Genomic DNA, 19,685 nt, shown 5'->3' with positions numbered 1-19,685 from the left:
ATTGTCTTGTCATGTCTTGTCTCGTCTTGTCAGCACGGGATGGGCATTCAAATGTTATTTTCAACACGGCTTGCCAAGTATACCGTGCAGTTGATGAAGTGAGACTCGAGATATCACACCTGAAGCGTAAAGTCAAGTACGCACAGAACAGAAGAGGAAACAGGTGCCTTGTACAGGTCCAGGCATGTCTCAGCATGGTTTTGTTTTTGGCTCACCGTCAGCAAGGTAGTGAGTGTTGGTGTTTCATTAGAGATGGAGTTGCAATAAGCGCTAAACTAAAAGATACGCGAAGGATCTGCAGAGTCCAGGGGTATCCTTGTGGCTTGCATTACATAACTGACCAACCGCATTAGTTAAGGACAAAAAAAAGAACAGTTCGTCTCAGATAAAAACACGGGTAATCACAGCCGGTACTTGATAAAACACTGCCCATACGAGGCGCAGCCTTTTACTTTCTTTGTCAAAAGCACGGAGTATTATTATTACGCTACAGCAAGTAAGAGTACCTGCGCCAAGCAAAACAGCCGCCGAAATACAAGCCGGCAAACAGGCAGAGCCACACCACTGATCCTACAGCCATGGCAGTCCTCTTGACGTTCCGTAGAAAGGCAGCTTCGTTCACACGTGGAAAGTCCTGACCCACAGGTACAGGCTTATCCAAAAACTTTGCAAGGGGCTCCCATCCCATGCTTGGCTGGTACTCGAGGAGCTGGCCAGGCGGCACAATGTCATGCACCCACTGGTTGTGCTTATGGTACAGCTCTTCGCAGGGAACCTGCTTCAGGCCAAACTTTGAAGAGTAAAAGTTGGACCAGGCAACGATGAGATCGCTCGAATGGATTACCCCAGGAACCCAATACCCGAGGATGCGATACCAGGAGGAGCGCAGATCGATGCCCAATCCGTAGTAAGAAGCCAGCCAGACCTGGGGATTTTTGCGTACAGAGAGAATGACCTGGAGGATCGTCAGCAAGCAAGAAGCAGTCAGCGTGAAAGTGAGCTGCTTACCTTTGCGTTGGGGTAGATTGTCAGCATGTCGTCGACCAGTGTACTGGCAGGAGGCTCAAAGACGGCTTCAAAGCCATCGTATAGCTTCTTGAGTGCCTTGAGCCTCTCGTTACGATCCTGGATAGCGAGTACGCGAGCACTCTCCTTGACACGGGCAATGGGAGCCGGGGGGTCACCGAGATGGAAGCATGGGTTGATACCAAGAATCTCGAGACCTTTTTTGAGACTTGTTGTTGATGTACGTGGTAGACCAGCCTGGAGAGATCATCAGTGATGGAATTGAGATGGATGTCACACAAGACATACCACGATAACCTTTACGTCTTGTGCCTTTTCTTGTGCCATGTTGTTTGGTTGATTGAGTGATTGATTGGATTGGATTGCTGCAGAGATTGTGTGAGCCTTGTTGAAGCATTTATTTCACTATCTATACAACTTTTTTTCTCTCTCTCTTGGCCGTCATGGCTACCCCCAGTCCTTGTCATTTGAACACAAGCCTTCAGTTGGGCTTGGCCCTGTCAGTCTTACATATCAAGGGTGTTGTTGGTGTTGCTTCTGCACACACCAAACAAGGGTTATCGGCCTGATTTTCGGCTGGGGCGTGTGTGGGTGTCGTTACAGTGAGATGATGACGGAGCCCAGGCTAAATTTATACTGCACTAGGGGGTGAGTGGGGACATGAAATGGGCTGTTTCGGTTAGGGCTGATCCGCTGAAAGTGGGCTGTCGGTGGATGAACGGAAGTCGGGCGGCGCTTAGATTAGCAGTACCAAGGTACGTACTGGTTGGTAGGTAGTCAGGCAGTGTTGCTTTTACCTCCGAGACTTTAATCAAGCAATCATCTTCAAGGTATTCAATTCTCAGCATCAAGAAACCCAAACATGGAGACATACTTGCTAGTCGCCATCTTCTTGGCCGTTGTCTTTCTTGTCAATCACAAAACCTCTCCCAAGGTTCCCTCCACTATACCACGACTTCAAGATTCATCACCCTTTCTGCCATTCAAGCTCTATTGGCGTTATCTCACTGATTGTCGTAGACTTTTTCTTGAAGCTTATCAAGAAGTAAGTTTATCTACTTTTTAACGAAATTTACTAACTGTCTCAGTTCACCAAAGATGGGAAAACATGTGTTTTACCAAGCATGGGCTTCAAAGATGAAATCCATCTAGCACATCATCATACCCAATGGGCAGCTTCACAGCCAGACGGTGTACTCAGCCCCTTTGAAGGTTTCCGTGAAATTGACAAGGGAGATTGGAATTCTGGTCATGCCAGTTATATCCAAGATCCGTGGCAGAGTATCGTCATCAAAAAGGAAATGGGTCGTTTCCTAGAGATACTCGCTTCTGAAGTCGACGATGAGCTGAAGTATGCTGTACCTGAATATGTGAAGCCCGGCCCAAACGATGAGGTTGATGTCTATGAGTCCATGAAATGGATTGTAGCTCAAGTTTCTAGTCGCTTCACTGTTGGCCTTCCTCTGTGTAAGTCTTTTCATTTCCGGTCATAACATCCCCTAACACATTTTCTAGGCCGCGACAAGAACTATCTAAAAGACTCTCTTGCTTTTGCAGACTTGTTCATCTTGAACTCTGGTCTTTTGATTTACACCCCTTCACTCCTCAAGCCTCTCATTGGATTCCTCATCACTCTACCAACGCGGTACAACCGATGGAAAATCCAAAAGCACATTCAGCCTCTTTATGAGGAGCGCACCAAACGTCTGTTGAACCCTGAGCTCTATGAGAAGAGCGAAGAGCCAACAGATAATCTGCAAATGATGATGAAATATGCCATTGGCAAGTACGGTAACCAAGTCACTCCCTCTCAAATCTCCGACAGGCTCTGTCTTGCGAATCTTGCATCATTTCATCAGACTGCCGTTGCAACCAGCAATGTTTTGATCAATATTGCCGCCTCCAATGCAGAGTTTGACACAATTGAGGTCATCCGAAAGGAAATGGCTGAAGTGCTTGGTGAAAAGGGTGTGTTTGATAAAGCCGCCGTGTCAAAGATGGTTCAGACCGATAGTGTCCTGCGAGAGTCCATGAGAACCCATGGCTTTGGAAACAGAGCCATGATTCGTAAGGTAGTCTCGCCAGCTGGAGTCAAGACACCAGACGGTCAAACTCTGCCCAGTGGTTCCACTATGTCTATTCTCTCGTATCCTGTTCACAACGACCCAACCATCTATGAGCACCCTGAAAAATTCCACCCTTTCCGTTTCTCCCAAATGAGAACTGAAGGAAACGGTGCGAATCTTTCTTTTGTATCTACGTCTCCTACATATCTACCTTTTGGTCACGGAAAGCATGCTTGTCCGGGGCGGTTTCTGGTGGACTTCGAGATGAAAATGATTTTGTGTCATGTCTTGAAGGAATTCGATATTGAGCTTCTTCCTGAGCATAATGGAGTGCGACCTGAGAGTCAATGGGTAACAGAGGCTGTTATGCCACCTGTGGGAGTTAAGCTACGATTTAAGAAGCGAGAGCTTGCATGATTTATTGGTAATAGAATAGATGTGTATTGAAGTTATCACGTATGAATTTAGCCTATGATATTGCCACTCGAATGCAAGTTGTTATCAAGCACAACCAAAATAGAACAGTGAAAAAGAAAAAAGAAAGCTGCTACGTATGTGTATGCAATAGCGTGGCGGTGCATGAAACAAGGTCCTTGCTTACTTTGGTACTTATCAGGCCCCTGCTCGTAGTAGCTCCTCCTTGAGTGGACTGGTACTGTAATACTACCTAGACATAAAAGCCAACCCAGTGAGATTCCATTCCCTCCTCATCCACACTGCAACCACCCACAATGGCACAAATTGCTGTTTTCCTGTCCTACTATCGACCATGGGCTGCTGTCGCCATTGCTGTTGCTATTTACTACCAAATAATTGTTGATGAAAACTACAATGTCAAGAATGCACCGTTGTATTTGGGAAAGTATCTGCTAGGCTTTTTGGGTATCTGGGCCGTGTACACGGTTTTCCTATATCCTGCCTTGTTCAGTCCTCTGAGACATCTACCTCAACCAAAGGTATGTACCTGATGAATAATACCGAAAAGATCATCACTGACAAAGTACAGGTCGGTAGTTTTATCAATGGTCATTGGGCCGAGTCGGTCCGTGAACCTGCCGGTTTACCATTCAGGCATTGGATGAGGACCATTGAAAACAATGGATTGATTAGATACAAGTGAGTCCATCAGATGTCTGTTCTTCTCACTCATTACTGACATGCCCAGGCACCTTTTTAATCAAGAAAGAATTCTTGTGACTAGCCCTGAAGGCTTGAAGGAAGTCCTTGGCCAGAATAGTTATGACTATGTGAAGCCTCATCTTCTCCGAGCAATGGTCGGCAAGATCTTGGGTTATGGACTACTACTCTCTGAAGGAGATGTGCACAAGGTATGAGCTTCCATTCTTTGACGATACTCATCTAACAATCCTAGATGCAAAGAAAGAATCTCATGCCAGCATTCAGCTTCCGCCACATCAAGGAACTCTACCCAGTATTCTGGACAAAAGCCCAAGAGCTTGTCCACGGGATCGAAAAGGAAATGTCAGAAGCTCCAGGTTCTCAGATCGACATTGCAGATTGGGCAAGCCGCGCTTCCCTCGACATTATTGGTTCTGCGGGTATGGGCCACGAGTTCCAGTCGCTTTCTGACCCCAGCATCGAGGACACCATGAAGATGTACGGCTCAATGGTGAAGCAGAGTCGCGGAGCTAAGCTTCTGACTGTTTTGCAGCTTGTTCTTCCCTCCATCATTACGGATTATCTTCCATTTCAGAGAAACATGGGCGTTTTGGCTGCGTCCAAGGCTGCGAGGGATACTTCGCAGAGACTCATCAACGCGAAAAAGGTTCAGATGGCTGCCAAGGAGAAATTGTCTCCCGATATTATCTCTACAGCGCTTGAGTCTGGTCATTTCACAGATGAGGGCCTTGTTGACACTATGATGACCTTTTTGGCTGCTGGACACGAAACCAGTGCTGCGGCGTTGACTTGGACGATTTTCCTGCTTGCCAAGAACCATGGTATCCAGGACCGTCTGCGAGAGGAAATTCGTCAAAATGTTGATGGTCTCGCTGATAACGTTGACTCTAAGAAGCTCGATGGACTTTCTTATCTCCATGCCGTCTGTCAAGAATCTCTACGTCTGTACGCCCCCATTCCTTTCACAGTGCGCGACTCTCTCAAAGACACCACCATTCTGGGGACATTTGTCCCAAAGGGAACAATGGTGATTCTGTGCCCGTGGGCCATCAATCGTGCGCACGAATCATGGGGAGCTGACGCGGATGATTTCAATCCCGAACGTTGGATGGCGCCTGGCCAAGCCAACTCGGGTGGCGCAAAGAACAACTACGCGAACTTGACTTTCCTTCACGGGCCGCGGAGTTGCATCGGGCAGAAATTCTCGCTGGCTGAGCTCATGTCTCTCACGTGCGCCCTGGTCGGGAGGTACAGGTTTGACATTGACAAGGAGTACGAGGTGAAGAAGCTTACAGATGGGATCGTTGCTAAGCCGCGGGAGGGGCTCAAGGTTTCTGTGGAGGAGATCCAGGGTTGGTAGTGACAACTTGATTAGACTAGAGTGTGTACTGTAGGTAGATTAGAGATGCATGAAGCAAGGGTGTAGTTAGTATTAGTGTAAGGCTGGTTAGACAGCGCCACAAAGATGCATTTTAGTTTCAACTGTTCTCTTCACGAAATGTCTCACTAGATTAAATTAGTTAGTGTATCCGGGACTTTTCTCGTCTAGATTCTTTCCGAACCACTGAGTGATTAATTAATTATCCGACTTGATTGTTGAGGGGGCTTAGCTTAGCATGTCACAAAGGCACGGCTTTCTTTATCTGTGCGTGTCACTATAGATCCATGTCAAGGGTCTGGCTGGTATCCATCCATCATGTCTCTTTTCTCCACAATCTAAGTCCACCCCGTAAGATCTAGTGTCTCACCCCTAACAAGAGTGACCCTGTCTTGCCTTGTATGAGAAAAGCACAGCAAAGATAATGCACCGGGTCTATGCTTGTTTCCATTTAGCCTGACAAGAGGCGGAAAACACGAGTCGCTTGGCTTGTCGGATCAGCAACTGACTCAAAGCAGTACCGGTCAGTTCAGTTCAGTTCAGTACCAACAATATCTGCTTCTACTTTTGTATTACATACAGACCCAGCACCAACACAACTCTACAGGGTCATGAGATTAGGTTGAGCGACTTGTTGGCCCTCTTTTTCCCCGTTTGTTCTGTTCTGTTCTGTTCTGGGGTCTGTTGCAGATCCTCACTGTTTTGCCTCTTGCCTCTGTCTCTGTTGCTCTCTATCCCCTTGTCCAACCTCGCAGCCCCATTCCGTTCCCATCTGTCATTATTCTTCAACCTTCCCCGACAGTCCGGTTTCTCTCTCTTTTCTCTTCCCATCCATCTACATCATCATCTCACTCATCATCATAATCACAAGATAAACAAGAAATGTCGATATCTGACGGTAAATACGCTCGGGGTGACCTCCTCAACGGCTGCAAGGCCCTTATCCCAGGCCTTGAGAACGCCTACGGATACGTCCCTAGCCTCGCAGCCGGTATCGTCTTTGATCTTATCTTTGCTGGCACGGGAATCTACCACATTGTTCGCTCGTTTCAAAAGCGCAAAGCCACGTCTTACCTCTTGGCCATCGCCTCGTACGTTGAGCTTGTGGGATGGATTGGTCGTACGTGGTCCAACAAATGTCCCTACAACAAGATTGCCTTCCTTCTGCAAATCACGACCCTCGTCGTTGGTCCAATCTTTGTCGCCGCTGCCATCTACGTCACTCTCGGATACCTCATCAGATCCATTGGGCCTCAGTACTCTGTCATCCGTCCTAAGCTCTACCTCTGGATCTTCCTCGTCGTCGATGTCGTTGCCCTTCTCATCCAGGCTGGCGGTGGTGCTCTCGCTGCGGCTGCTGCCAACAAGGGCAAAGACACCCAACCAGGCACTAGGTTGATGGTCGCTGGTATCATCTTCCAGCTCGTCTTCATGACCATATTCTGCAGTCTCTTCGCCGTCTTCATCAAACGAACTCGCGGTCTCACCCTTCAAAAGGGCCAGCGTCTCTCTATCTACTCCACCATCATCTCTGTCGTCTTTGTCTACATTCGATGCATTTACCGAACGGTCGAGCTTCTCGAAGGTTGGGAGGGACATTTACTCAAAACGGAGGGATACTTTATCGGTCTTGATGGTGTTTGCATTGCCGTTGCAATCTTGATCTTCTGTATCTTTGATCCAGCTGTCCTTCTTGACAATCAAGAGCCCATCACTGCTGAGCAGTCCTTCAACGAGCTCAACACCGTGTCTACCAAGTAATTTCACGTGTAGAGCTTTGGGGTTTGTCATTCATTACTAGCATAGCCAAATTCACATGCTTTTCGTGTTTTTATCTTCCAGTTTCAGCGACCTGTGTCAGGCAGGACGCTCTTTAGCTGCACGCAGCCTGTATCCAAAAGTTTATGCTATTCAAATCCCAATCGTCTCTCTCCATCTTCTGTCTATAAAGTGATTACCGAGTCCAGGTTGAGCCTCAACCTATTTTGTCCCTTGCTTAGCCCGTTAAAGTTAGTAACAACGACCCTGCCGGCATTTTGCATATGTAGTCTTGCCACTAAGGTCTAGCTTCAATGACGCCATCAAAGTATTATAGTAGCCCACGGTGTTGTAACTCCTACCAACCATTTCTTTCGGAATTACAGAACCCTTATTATCTTCTGGCGTCTCAGCCACATCGCTCCCACGATCTGGTGCGATTGGCTCTATTGTTATATGCTAATGGCATGTTGGACTTGTGATTTATTGATGGTCAACCCACGTTAATCCGTCAGATGGAAAGGTCAGAATATGCGTCCAATAGACCAGGTAGAAGGTCTCGATCCAAGATCTTTGACATATGGTGACAACTATAATAGGTTCCTCCATCAAGTACAAGTTAAGAGGAAGATACCAGCTCAACCTCTTACCGTCAAGAGGGATGCTGTCTCCACATTAAGACACAGAATCCGTCACTCTTCTATCCAACAGCAACGCGGTCTCCTCCCGACTAATCGATGGATAAAATCAGAAGACAAGTGATTTCCCGCCCTCAGAATACCGAGTATTAGTATAGTTGCCGTGCACCCCTCTGCCTCGGAAGTAGAACCCTGCTTCTCCAGTTCTGCAGGAACACGTTGGTTATCGCCTCGCTTTCCTACACCCTTGAATACATGTGGGTAGTTGATGTGTTACAGCAGAGATATTACATGTAATTTGTGATATCAGAGACCCGAGAGTATCTTACAGCCTTAAGCAGATGCATATACAATATGCTCTGTGGTACCCATGAAGAAGCATAGTGTGGATTTGCTGCAAAGCCACATATAAATACACCCCTTTAGTGCCTACTGTCAGATCGGACTGATCTATATACTACAACCAAAGTAGGTGATATGTTATAGCCAAGTGTTCCAGCGCGATGGGAGTACAGGGAGATGTGGGAAAGGTGTGGCACTCCTTTTTATGGGCAGCAACTATCATTTGTGAGGCTATCTTAGCCACTCTACAAATTGCAGCTGGCTGCAGGACCATTTTATCCTGTCAGAACTTAATGTATATGACTCCCAAAGCTTCTCAAATGTTTGATGTAACTGAAGTCGACACAGAGTTCATCAAGTGCCTGAGATGTAGTTACTCAATAATTTGTTTTGAGACGAAAGACCATCTAAATCAACCCAGCCGGGCCCATGTTGGAAGCTCAGAGGGTCGTTACATTTCAAATCCATGAGACGGTGAGTCTTGTATTGTTGCTGTGACTTCCGGTACTCTCCTCAGGTGACTTCTACATGAATGATGATCTGGGAACGCATGAAACGCAAGTTTGGTTTTGTACCACACATGGTTACACCGCTTATGGCTAACTGGTGTGTTGTATCAGCCAAGGCGGACTTGAGAACCGCAAGGAATAAAGACAGCTGTTATGTGGCACATAAGGCAGCAACAAGTCGCTCCAGAGTAGACAACTTGTCTACCTTGTGGCAGTTCTTGCTCTCTTCTTCACAAAACTTGTACGCGGTTTTTTTATTCTCAGTCAATGATGTCCAGTCCAGGATTCAGAATTACACCATCTACTTATCATGAATCTAATGCTCACGAAGTGAAGGCAGCCCTCTTCACAGTTTGTCGTTATTATTAGTTCATTTTTACGTCCATTTATGCATAGACCTTTCGGGTCTGTCGGCTGATAACCTTAATCAATACTATAAATCAGCTGGTCTAGACATTGGGTTGGAAGCTGAGGCTAGGATAAACCATGGCTAGATACTCGACGCTATTGAACGCCCCATCAAGCTGCTATGGAATAATTGGTCCTGGGGACTCACAGGATGCATTTCAAAGATCCAACAAGACGGGATTATCGAATAAATTCGTGATATGTTGGATAGTTTGTCGTCAATTGCACACCAGACGTATCATGAGACGTCTAGATAGATTTATGCTCCACCATATCGCAAGATGACAACCAAATTTTCACCACGGCTACATTCCGTTTCACGACTGATAGTTGTCGCTTTCAAGGCCAATCCGATCATTCATTCTTCATCGAATCCATGATGTATGACAAGACAAACTAACCTCAAAAAAGCGACGCTGGTCTGGAATGGTCGGCGTAGATCATAGCGCCGTTTGCGGGAAAGCATGTCGTTTCCCCTGAAACACGCACTCTAAAATTGGAAGAAAGCATGGATCTTCTTCTCAGCTACAGCGTCTTTCAGCGCCTGTGCGCGGTGATCAGGACCCTGCGTCATTGCGCTTGTTACTATTGAAAGCCTCAACTCGTGGTTATACGAGGTGGCGTACGCTCGTTCGTTTCGTGGACTAACGATTTTATTCAGCCGGATTCAGGTTAATTACACTTAATAAAAGTCTTATAAGACCATCTTCCCCCGCATTATTTGATCAAGAATTACCCAACTCATCAATATCTACACTCATCAGTAAACTCATATCATCACTTGGAAAATATGCTGTTCCAAAACATCCTCTTCGCTGCCTCCATCGGCTTCGCCGCCGCAGCCTCTCAAGCTACAGGTCAAGAATGTGGCAGAAAGATTGCACCCTGCTCCAATGATGCTGTCTGCAAACCTACCCTCGCCAACTGCAAAGACATCAACAAGTGCCCTGGAACGTGCTACTTCAAGAACGAGTACCAATCATGCGGTGGCTTCCGCTCCACGCCTCCACCACCATGCAAGAAGAACACATATTGTGCCAACGACCCTCGAACACCTGGTGACTGCGGTATGGCTTGTGACAAGCCTGGTATCTGTGTACCCAAGAAGCCACAGAGTTGCGGTGGATTCCAGGGCAAGAAATGCCCCAAGGGCCTGTACTGTTATGACGATCCAAAGGATAAATGTGATCCTAAGAAGGGCGGAGCTGACTGTTCTGGAATTTGTCTGTGAGGTTGGTTTTTAGCAAGTTTAGATAGTAGCATGAATCTAGGGTTTGAAGAAATGGAGATATTCCCAATACTACTCAGAACAGCCAAGACGTCGGAAGTAACCGAGGACTGACTCTGTGTAATTTGGGGAAGTACAAGCTGAAACATCTGATATCAGCTCCTAAAAATGAGTGATCGACGTGCATGAAGTGTTGTCCGTGATTTGTTTCAAGAATAAAATAGTCAATTAAACCCAATCGATGTTCTATAACCAAACTCCAATCAACGTCTTTAATTAATTTATTTCTCATTCCAGCTGAGAAGGTCCCTTGTCTTTTGTTTCTTTAGTTGAAACCATGTTGGATGACTTGCTAGAAAGGACCGGCCAATCATGATGCGTAGCACAGACCTTGAATTGTCAATGCCATACATGGCATGTTTCAATAGGCACTTTCAAATTAATTACCCAGTAAAACGCCAAATCCATCGCGTGGTACCTGATCCTTTGGAGTCGTGTGTAATTTTACGCAAACTGCCACAGAGCAGCCACAACACCAGCAATACCCAAGAATCCAGGGTTCTGGATAGATCCAGCATTAGTCTCAGCATCCGAGGATGCGGTTGCGGTTTCTCCACTTCCTGTGACTGTACCAATAGATCCGCTCTCGTCTGTGGTAACAGCTGTCCCCTCAGCTGTCGTGGCTTTGGCGAATGTGGTCTCAGTCTTGGTCATTGTTGTCTCCGTGGTGCAAGTCTCGGAAGTCTCCTCTGAAGTCTCAGATAGCACAGAGGTCTCGATGGAATTTTCTTTGGCCTTGGAATCCGTCTTTTCAGCCTCGGTCGCGGTGGTCTGCGCGGCTTCTGGAATAGTAGTCTCGGCCTGAGTAGTCTGTGTAGTTTCTTTGGCCGTGCTAACAGGTGCATCAACAGCAGTAGTTGCATCGGTTTTTGGAGCACCCTCTCCAGGTCCAAGATCAACAGGCTTTCCGAGTTCTGATATATGTCAGCGTTGTCTATCATATTGGGAATCGCGAAGCTCACTAGCACAAAGATCATTTGCCCAAGTTATGGCAGCACTCTTGTCGTCGCCACAGCTCGTGTCAGCACATTTTGAGAAGTTTTCCTGAAGTGTAGGCATGGTGCAGAAGCAGAGGTAGTTTGTGGCTTCCTTGCAATCTGCTGGAGGGCCATTTGTGATGAGGCCCTGGAAACAGTCGATCTGTTGCCTTTGTTAGTATTGATGATGTATAAATGATTAAACAATACACATACAGCGCATGTAGTCTCGGCCGCTGTAGCGACTGAGGCCATCAAAAGGGCCAGTTGAGCGGCGGTAGGTTTTCTCATTGCGTTAGCGATAATGATTTTACTGGATAATTTGTCAGGTAAAATGTTGAAAGGGTCAAGTCGAGGTTATATGCGCAATAAATCAATCATGTCTTTGCTCTTAAGTGTGTTTCAAGATCATCTATGCGAGACCCTGTCTGATCCTCTGTTTCATCAATTAACCCCTGTCAGACCCCATGAAACATCCATTCCTTTGGTGAATGAGAGCCATCTGATACCATTGGATGATTGCTTAGTCCTTCATTAAATCATGAACAAAACCCCTAAAAGCGAATCAGAGACTCTAATCAAGACCTGCAGCCGGGCAAGTTCACACGACGCCATTATAGTATCGATGCTCTGTATCAGAATCAACCCAACACTGCGACAGCAAAGATAGAGGTCATTTTATGTTCCTTCTTGACAAGACCAACGTCATGGTTATCTTGCGTTTCTCAAGCTATTGTCTACCAATGTTCTGGTCCGATTTCAACAGTGTTGACATCCACTCCATCCTTGAACCATCTCTCCTCCCCACTAATCTTGACGTTGTTCCCACTCATCTGTCTCTTCTTCATCAACCCATTGCTATCAAAAGTCCAATCTTCAAGTCCGTAGCATCTCCACCATTGGCCGTCCTCATCGCGAAATTCATACCAAAACTGCACGGCGATCTGTAGTACGTGTTAGTACATTATTCGTGGTGTAGAAAAAAGAATTCATTACTCGCCTTGTCATTGTCAAAAGCAAAGAGTTCTTTACGCAGTTTGTACTCGTGCTCGCGGTTCCACTTGTCAGTTAGAAAAGCCTCAATCTCATCACGGCCTCTGACAAAGGTGCCACGATTCCGCCAGATTGAGTCGGGGGTGTACGCCATCTTGACTTTGGATGGATTTCTTACACCAGAATGGTCAGTCTACTTGATTCATGTCTAAATTGGGCATCATACTGGGTATTCCATGCATCTTGCGCGGCCTTGACCTTGACATGCGCAGTCTCGCGGCTGAATGGTGGAACAGGTGGTCTTTGTTCGCTCATTGTGGAAGACGTGGTAAAGGAAGCAAGCACTTTAAGTTGATATCCCAAGAGAATAACTGGTGTTGGAGAGGATGTTTATAAGGATGATGTTGAGCTTGGCATGACAGCATCGCTCTTATATCTACCAGTGCGGGGACTTTGCGGCGAAAGCGGCCTCGGGTTCAACCTAACTTATACGACTTGTAAGCAGGCGTAATGTCAATCGTAAGCAAATCCAATAATATAAGGATGCCGACGCTACTTTTTACAAAGATTTAGTAAGCATTCTCCAACTCTAGCAAGTAACGGATCGGAACCTAACATATATATTTGAGTAGCCCTCAATACCTTTTGCCCGCCAGCAGACCATGCCTTTGATTGGTCGAATGGCTCATACATATGCCCCAATAGAAACGTAACCTTAGTACCTATCTTGGCAACTAACCCTCCTCTTCGGCAGTTGGGTGAAACTACGCAGTGGAGTATTCATGAAGAGGCATATAAATAGCGGTGGAGGGTCTACCACATGATATCTTCAGCTGTAAACCAACCCGCTCCTTTGTCCTCCAACCACCAGAGCACCATTATCAACATAGTCAATATGCATAACCCTATTTCCTTTTATGGGCTCTTCGTCCTGATTTCCTTCTCGGCCAACAATCTTGTTCATGCCTCGTCGCCTGAAATGGTTGTAAGTGGGTAGCTAGCTTCGCGAGTCGCACTGCTAAGTTACTATCAGATCCCGCTCCTCGGTTCTAACCCTTGCACTTGGGGAGTAAGTCTTGGATCCATATGAGAGTATAATTGTGTACTGAATCAATATTCCAGCCATCATTCTGGTGCGCGAGCGAAGAGAACATGAAAAGATGTGGTGTCACCGCAGAAGAGTGTGAGAAATATGCCAGTGATGTATACTAGTCAGCAGTGCTGGGTATCCTGGTGTTGTCCTATTAACACTTTACTGTGCTGCTCGTGCCCGGTGATTCAGACGAGTAATTGCCCGCCTCAAGCGGTGTACAACGTGCATATCTAGAGACGATGGTTAATATGTAGAATCAACTTTTGTCACTATCGCCTAGCCAGTATCTCACCATGCGTAAGCCTGATTTTTCCATCATTTTACTATACCACAAACTCTAATTTATTGGTCACACTGTTCAATTACCAAGCATGGAATTTTAGAATTACTCTGTTGCTGCAGAGGTTGAGGGTTCATATAGCGGGCTAATGTACTACATTATTGCCCGCCAGCAGCTCATCATGCTTAGCAAACATGGTTGAATTTCTTTTTTTTTTTCATTTTCAAGTTACTATAAACTATAAATATGATGCCGCTGTTCGAATCCCCCGTATAGAAATTTTAGATTTAAACATGAATCAAGGGGGGGGTTATATAGTAAACTAGGTTACCATATCATTGCCCGCCAGCAGCTCATCATGCTTAGCAAACATGGTTGAAATTTTTTTTCATTTTCAATTCACTATAAACTCTAAATATGATGCCGCTGTTCGAATCCCCCGTATAGAAATTTTGGACTTAAACATGAGTCAAGGGGTTATATAGTAAACTAAGTTACCATATCAGTGCCCGCCAGCAGCTCATCATGCTTAGCAAACATGGTTGAATTTTTTTTCGTTTTTGAATCACAATGAACTCTAAATATGATGCCGCTGTTCGAATCCACTATATGGAAATTTTGGAGTTTTATCTTAAGACATAAACCAAGGGGTTATATAGTAAACTAGGTTATCATACTAATGCCCGCCAGCAGCTCACCATGCTTAGCAAACATGGTTGAAATTTTTTTCATTTCTAATTCACTACAAACTCTAAACCTGATATTACTGTTCGATTCCCATCCGCTCCTTCTTTATCTCCTTTTTCTTCCTTTTGTTATTTGTCCTTTTTTCTCGTCAATTTCTACATCGCCAACAGCCCACGCGAGTTTCACCCCGCGATCCATGTCACGTTCCGTCTTGGTGATATCTTGGCCCACCAATTTTCGCAGGCTCATAACTTATTCCTTTTTTTGTTCTCGGTCATTTTTCCCTTTTGCAAATGCTCGTAACATCTTCTTGTTTATTATGACGGCCATGTCTATGCTCACTCAGAACATCCCACACGCCACAAGTGGTTGTCCTCCATCACCTCCACGTTTCACGTGCATTCTACCCTCTACAACTCTGTGAAGGAAGGAGCAACCAGGGCGACGCCCAAGATACCCCTCACCTTCCTAGCATGAGCACTCAGAGAGCTTTATATACCAAAACTATTAGACACGTCTCTAACAAGGATCACGGCGGTAGCTGGGTGGTTAACGCATGGTGAGCTGCCTTGGCGGGCCTCAACCAAGTTCGTCGGTTCGACGCCGACCCGCCTTCACCTGGGAAGGGAGATGCAGGTGTGGTACTTGTCCTCTGAGCAAACTCGGGGGTTAATCCACTTCGTTCGGCGTTGTGGTGAGGATGTAGTAGGCATGCCCAGTGCTGTGCGAACCTTTTTTGATGCTTGTCATGAAGATGCCTTGTAAAGGGACGGTCCCAAATTGTAGTACTCTTCTCTTGATTCAATGTGACAGTAAAATAAGACTAAGTACAATGTATCCTATACATGTGAACTGTTTCTGAAGTATCGGTCTTGCACATCGTCGTTTGAATGCTGTTCTTGGAGTGTGAATAGGGCTGAGCAGACATACCAAACAACAGTAAGGGTACTGATCTGGCCACATCTTTTAAAATTCCAAAAATTCATGTTGGAGATCGTTGCTAGAATAGCTTCAGTGGTTATTGTGTCAGATTCAACTTTAGAGCGTTGTTAGTCGAGATCTTGACAATCTAAATTCTACCCTTGGAATCGTGTTTAGACGAGCCACAGGCCCAGCACACAACGGATGGGATAAGGCTGAGCTTGACACCATACTGCTGTAACTTCTTTAGTCATCAGTACACTTATTTAGAAGAAATTTCCGAATATTATTGAAGAAACGCCGAGTTATTCGTCCCATTACCCCTGATGGGACATTTGCTCATGGACGAGCTTGATAGATTTACTAGGGTGCTAGATCTGATACTAGTCACGACTTACTGCGCTATTAATCAGTAGTATATTGTCAATTAAACTAGTAGTGATGATGGTAACATCTGATCGTAAAAGTCACTCGGGTATTGATACATGCTGGTGAAGTAATTACCAACTAGAATGGCCCTACATCACGAAGGGGAAAAATAACGAGGTATCCCAACTGTCAATTAACCCAAGACTGCAGTTCACTGAGAATATCAGACGTGTCTCCGATATCAATACCACTCGCGGCTATTAGTGCTGGTGAACTAGTCTAGATAGACATTAAGCGCAAACCTACAATTTGTTTCCACAACAACAGCCGCGCTAATGATCAACAGATTGGACGATTATTGTGATTCGTATACCTACGAATGAACAAAAGCGAATGCGATTCCGGCCACTTATCTGCAGCTCTCGTAGCTTGGAATGTTCGTGGCGTCTTTGGTGCCAGTCAGCACTAAGACAATCCAGCCTTTTTGGTACTGGATTACTGCACATTGTCACGGAAAACACGGCAACGGGTTATAGGACATAGCCTCGAATTAACTTTCGGTACGTGTTATCCAGAGATCTGCCCGATCAGATCGTGAGGGGCAGTCTTGTGTCATTGGGGGAAGACGTATAAATTCTCACTACTGCTCTTTGCTGTCCCTCGCTTTTCCTATCGTGCAACTTCATACTTCATTATTTCAACAATGGCGTCCTCAAGACTCCTTTCAATATTGTTTCTTCTACTTGTAGCTGTAGCCACTAATGCTGCAACACCAAAGATAACTTACGGAAAGTGCCCTTCCACAATTCCCCCAGGTGTAGACTGTGGACGGATCAACGTCCCTCTCGCATATCAAAGCGGCAATTCCACCTCAGCCAAGGGCAATGGAACAGTTGAACTTGTCTTTACTCGGTTGAACCACACTGGCAAAGGCGAGAAGCAAGGCGTTCTGTTCTTCAACACTGGCGGTCCTGGTGCATCTGGCGCGATACTCGTCGCAGGAAGTCCCTACGTCCCCGCAATCGAATTCTCGTCTGATCTCCGAGACACCTATGATATCATCGGTCTCGACCCCCGCGGTGTAGGCGTCAGTAGTCCTGTCGAGTGCGACCCTAAAGTGTTCAACCAACGCGTCAAGACTTATGTAACGACTGATGAGGAATACGATGCTCTTTACAACTACAGTCGTAAAGTTGGCGAGAGTTGTGCAAAGTTGACCGGCCCCTTGATTGACCATCTCGACTCCGTTCATGTTGCAAAAGACCACCAAGTCGTGCTCGAAGCTCTCGGGGAATCCAAATTCAATTACCTCGGACTTTCTTACGGAACTCTTCTCGGTTATACGTATGCGTCCCTGTTTCCCAAGTCTGTCGGCCGAATGGCTCTCGATGCTATCGTGGACCACTCACAATCCGAGATCGGAGCTCTCCTCGCAGAATCTACAGGCTACGAAACTACTCTTAATGAGTTCTTCGACTGGTGCGAAAGAAACTCTACTTGTGCTCTCCACGGCAAGAATTCAAGCGGTGTATGGGACCAGGTGCTCTCGCGCGCAGACTCAAAGCCCATCCCAGCACCAGGCTGCAACGGCACATGTCGCTCTGATGTGAACGGCGAAGAGATCCGTTATAACGTACAAAGCTTCCTGACATTCCAATATCTCACCTTCGGTCCTAACTGGCTCGATCTTGCAGACGCTCTCCTTCAGGCCAGCAGAGGCAACGCGACAGCCCTATCCACGCCAACCCCTAATTCCCGCATTGTTCAAGATCCAAGCGGTTCACCGTACAATTACCTCGCCATCGGATGTCAAGACTGGCTTCATAACTCTAAGAACTCTGTCGATTTACGCCAGAAGCTCATCAACGCTGTAACGTTTGCACCACGAACGCTTGGTATGTCGCAGACATACTACTACGAGAGCGCGTGTATCGGATGGCCTGCACCGTTGACAAATCCACAAGGACCCATCGCTAGCGGTATCAAGGATGCGCCGACAATTCTTATTGCGGCTTCTGTATATGACCCTGAGACGAGTGTGACAAATGCAGAGGGACTCAGGGAGCAGTTGACAAAAAGGGTGAGTATCACAAGGAACGGGCCTGGACATACGAGTCATTACCTACAGGGAGAAACAAGCCAGGCAATGAATCAGTATTTGGCTACGGGGAAGTTGCCTGAGGATGGCACTGTCTATAAGAATTAGGTCTGCCTTGGCTCTGATCTTGCCTAAATTTCTTGGATTTGTTTAGTATGTAATGCAGATATAGTTAATCTCTCGCGATGAATTATGCTTCGAATCATATGTCCCTTGTAGTTGATGCCCCATAAAAGCATAAGAGAAAGTCTTAGTATAGATCTATGCCTCAGGGTATCAAAAGAGCTGGTCGCTGGAAGTATGAGAGACGAAATCAGTAGGCCAATTTATGCTACTCTGGCTATACTTCTTAGGCTGTTTATCTTTACAGCCCAGGACTTGGGAGGCTAGCCTTTCTGCTACCCATCAGCTACGTACAAGAGATAGGTAGGGTTGTAAGGTGGGAAGATCTATTTATAACTACTGGTCGTTTTACGCTCGTTGTCCAGGACACAACCCCTGGTGTCATCACGATCCGTCGAGCTGCATATCACAATGGGGCTATACCGTCTTATGCCATCGATCGTCACCCTAGTTCGTCACTTCAGCCCTATGTATACGAACCACATCCTTAATTCAACTTCACACTGACATCAACTGATAACATGGGCTTTCTTTGACCTCTCTAACACCATCTTAAGAGTCCCAAAATGAACCAAGGCCAGCCAAGGTAAAGTGTAACATCGCCACCGTGTAACTTGAAAAAGCTGTTCAACGCAAGCAGATTGTATTTCTAAGCACGTCTCACAATCGTCGTATTGGCAGCTTTGTGTCACTCCGGACCTCGGCATCCCACTGTGCCGACCCACACGGAACTGGTGGAGTCAAATTACCGGCGCTGTAAGTGATTACGTGATCGAAGCGGCGATTTGCAAGCAGGATTACACAAGAGTAAATGCCTTCACGTATAAGTCGAGAAGGCTGCCACCATTTCGGCCTCTCATCACACTCTAGCCATCCCATCCCATATCACCTTATCCTACACACCAACTCAATCAATATGACCAGGTTCAAGATCACAGTCACCTCGGACACCATCTGCCCATGGTGCTACGTTGGTCGCAGACAGCTCCAAGCCGCCCAGCGCCTGTGGGAGCAAAAGTACCCCAACTCCAATGACACCTTTGCCGTCAGCTACCAACCCTTTCAACTGAAGCCCGATTGGCCCCGAGGTCCCGGTTCCAGCGTCTCCAAGGAAAAGGTTTACAATGAGAAGTTCGGCAAGGAGCGCGTGGCTATGATGCACAAGCACCTAAGCGGCGTCGGAGAGAGTCTGGGCATCAAGTTCAAATATGGTGGACAGACTGGAAACACTAGGGATTCGCATCGACTGGTGCAATTGGCCAAGAAGTATGGCGAAGAGACTGAAGGCAAGGCTCTTGATGGCCTCTTTGCCGCGTATTTCGAGGAAAACGAAGATATCACCAGTTACGACATCTTGAAGAAGGTGGCGGTTGATGCGGGTATCCCGGAGGCCGAGTTCCAGAAGGCCATTGTCGACAGCGACGAGTTCGGTCCCGAAGTGGACAGGCTATCGGAAGAGGCGCACTACAGTGGTGTCAGTGGAGTGCCTGACTTTGTGATGCAGGATCGATTCCGACTTTCTGGCGCCAACGATCCATCGACGTTTGTCAGTGCTTGGGAGAAGATTAAAGCGGCTGAGGGCTCATGATCA

The 19,685-nt window shown here is 46.5% G+C and overlaps 9 protein-coding genes across 9 annotated transcripts; 6 read left to right on the top strand and 3 right to left on the bottom strand.

Moving 5' to 3' along the window:
- Positions 1–487: 487 nt before the first annotated feature.
- Positions 488–1,353, bottom strand: FPOAC1_002259 (uncharacterized protein; the record flags this gene model as incomplete). Its single annotated transcript, XM_044846841.1, has 3 exons — positions 488–955; positions 1,009–1,263; positions 1,315–1,353. 3 exons carry the CDS (start codon positions 1,351–1,353, stop codon positions 488–490), a joined length of 762 nt encoding a protein of 253 aa, XP_044712757.1.
- A 535-nt stretch (positions 1,354–1,888) lies between these two features.
- FPOAC1_002258 (uncharacterized protein) lies at positions 1,889–3,509 on the top strand (the record flags this gene model as incomplete). The annotated part of the gene is made up of 3 exons (XM_044846840.1): positions 1,889–2,071; positions 2,115–2,493; positions 2,542–3,509. The coding sequence occupies 3 exons, from the start codon at positions 1,889–1,891 to the stop codon at positions 3,507–3,509; spliced, it is 1,530 nt and encodes a 509-aa protein (XP_044712756.1).
- A 314-nt stretch (positions 3,510–3,823) lies between these two features.
- FPOAC1_002257 (uncharacterized protein) lies at positions 3,824–5,592 on the top strand (the record flags this gene model as incomplete). Its single annotated transcript, XM_044846839.1, has 4 exons — positions 3,824–4,048; positions 4,099–4,208; positions 4,258–4,420; positions 4,465–5,592. The coding sequence occupies 4 exons, from the start codon at positions 3,824–3,826 to the stop codon at positions 5,590–5,592; spliced, it is 1,626 nt and encodes a 541-aa protein (XP_044712755.1).
- A 900-nt stretch (positions 5,593–6,492) lies between these two features.
- FPOAC1_002256 (uncharacterized protein) lies at positions 6,493–7,371 on the top strand (the record flags this gene model as incomplete). The annotated part of the gene is made up of 1 exon (XM_044846838.1): positions 6,493–7,371. The coding sequence occupies one exon, from the start codon at positions 6,493–6,495 to the stop codon at positions 7,369–7,371; it is 879 nt and encodes a 292-aa protein (XP_044712754.1).
- Positions 7,372–10,055: 2,684 nt separating this feature from the next.
- On the top strand, positions 10,056–10,496 carry FPOAC1_002255 (uncharacterized protein; the record flags this gene model as incomplete). The annotated part of the gene is made up of 1 exon (XM_044846837.1): positions 10,056–10,496. One exon carries the CDS (start codon positions 10,056–10,058, stop codon positions 10,494–10,496), a length of 441 nt encoding a protein of 146 aa, XP_044712753.1.
- A 501-nt stretch (positions 10,497–10,997) lies between these two features.
- Positions 10,998–11,821, bottom strand: FPOAC1_002254 (uncharacterized protein; the record flags this gene model as incomplete). Its single annotated transcript, XM_044846836.1, has 3 exons — positions 10,998–11,467; positions 11,516–11,693; positions 11,747–11,821. 3 exons carry the CDS (start codon positions 11,819–11,821, stop codon positions 10,998–11,000), a joined length of 723 nt encoding a protein of 240 aa, XP_044712752.1.
- Positions 11,822–12,337: 516 nt separating this feature from the next.
- Positions 12,338–12,838, bottom strand: FPOAC1_002253 (uncharacterized protein; the record flags this gene model as incomplete). The annotated part of the gene is made up of 4 exons (XM_044846835.1): positions 12,338–12,388; positions 12,458–12,474; positions 12,527–12,696; positions 12,750–12,838. 4 exons carry the CDS (start codon positions 12,836–12,838, stop codon positions 12,338–12,340), a joined length of 327 nt encoding a protein of 108 aa, XP_044712751.1.
- A 580-nt stretch (positions 12,839–13,418) lies between these two features.
- On the top strand, positions 13,419–13,735 carry FPOAC1_002252 (uncharacterized protein; the record flags this gene model as incomplete). The annotated part of the gene is made up of 3 exons (XM_044846834.1): positions 13,419–13,508; positions 13,557–13,592; positions 13,646–13,735. The coding sequence occupies 3 exons, from the start codon at positions 13,419–13,421 to the stop codon at positions 13,733–13,735; spliced, it is 216 nt and encodes a 71-aa protein (XP_044712750.1).
- Positions 13,736–16,576: 2,841 nt separating this feature from the next.
- FPOAC1_002251 (uncharacterized protein) lies at positions 16,577–19,682 on the top strand (the record flags this gene model as incomplete). Its single annotated transcript, XM_044846833.1, has 4 exons — positions 16,577–17,953; positions 18,460–18,544; positions 18,718–18,850; positions 19,019–19,682. The coding sequence occupies 4 exons, from the start codon at positions 16,577–16,579 to the stop codon at positions 19,680–19,682; spliced, it is 2,259 nt and encodes a 752-aa protein (XP_044712749.1).
- Between the last annotated feature and the right edge of the window lie 3 nt (positions 19,683–19,685).

This window comes from Fusarium poae, chromosome 1 (assembly GCF_019609905.1).
Source record: "Fusarium poae strain DAOMC 252244 chromosome 1, whole genome shotgun sequence".
In the NCBI taxonomy this organism is placed as follows: domain Eukaryota; kingdom Fungi; phylum Ascomycota; class Sordariomycetes; order Hypocreales; family Nectriaceae; genus Fusarium; species Fusarium poae.
Note: the sequence above shows the minus strand (reverse complement) of the source record. Positions and strands in the feature narration are given on the sequence as shown.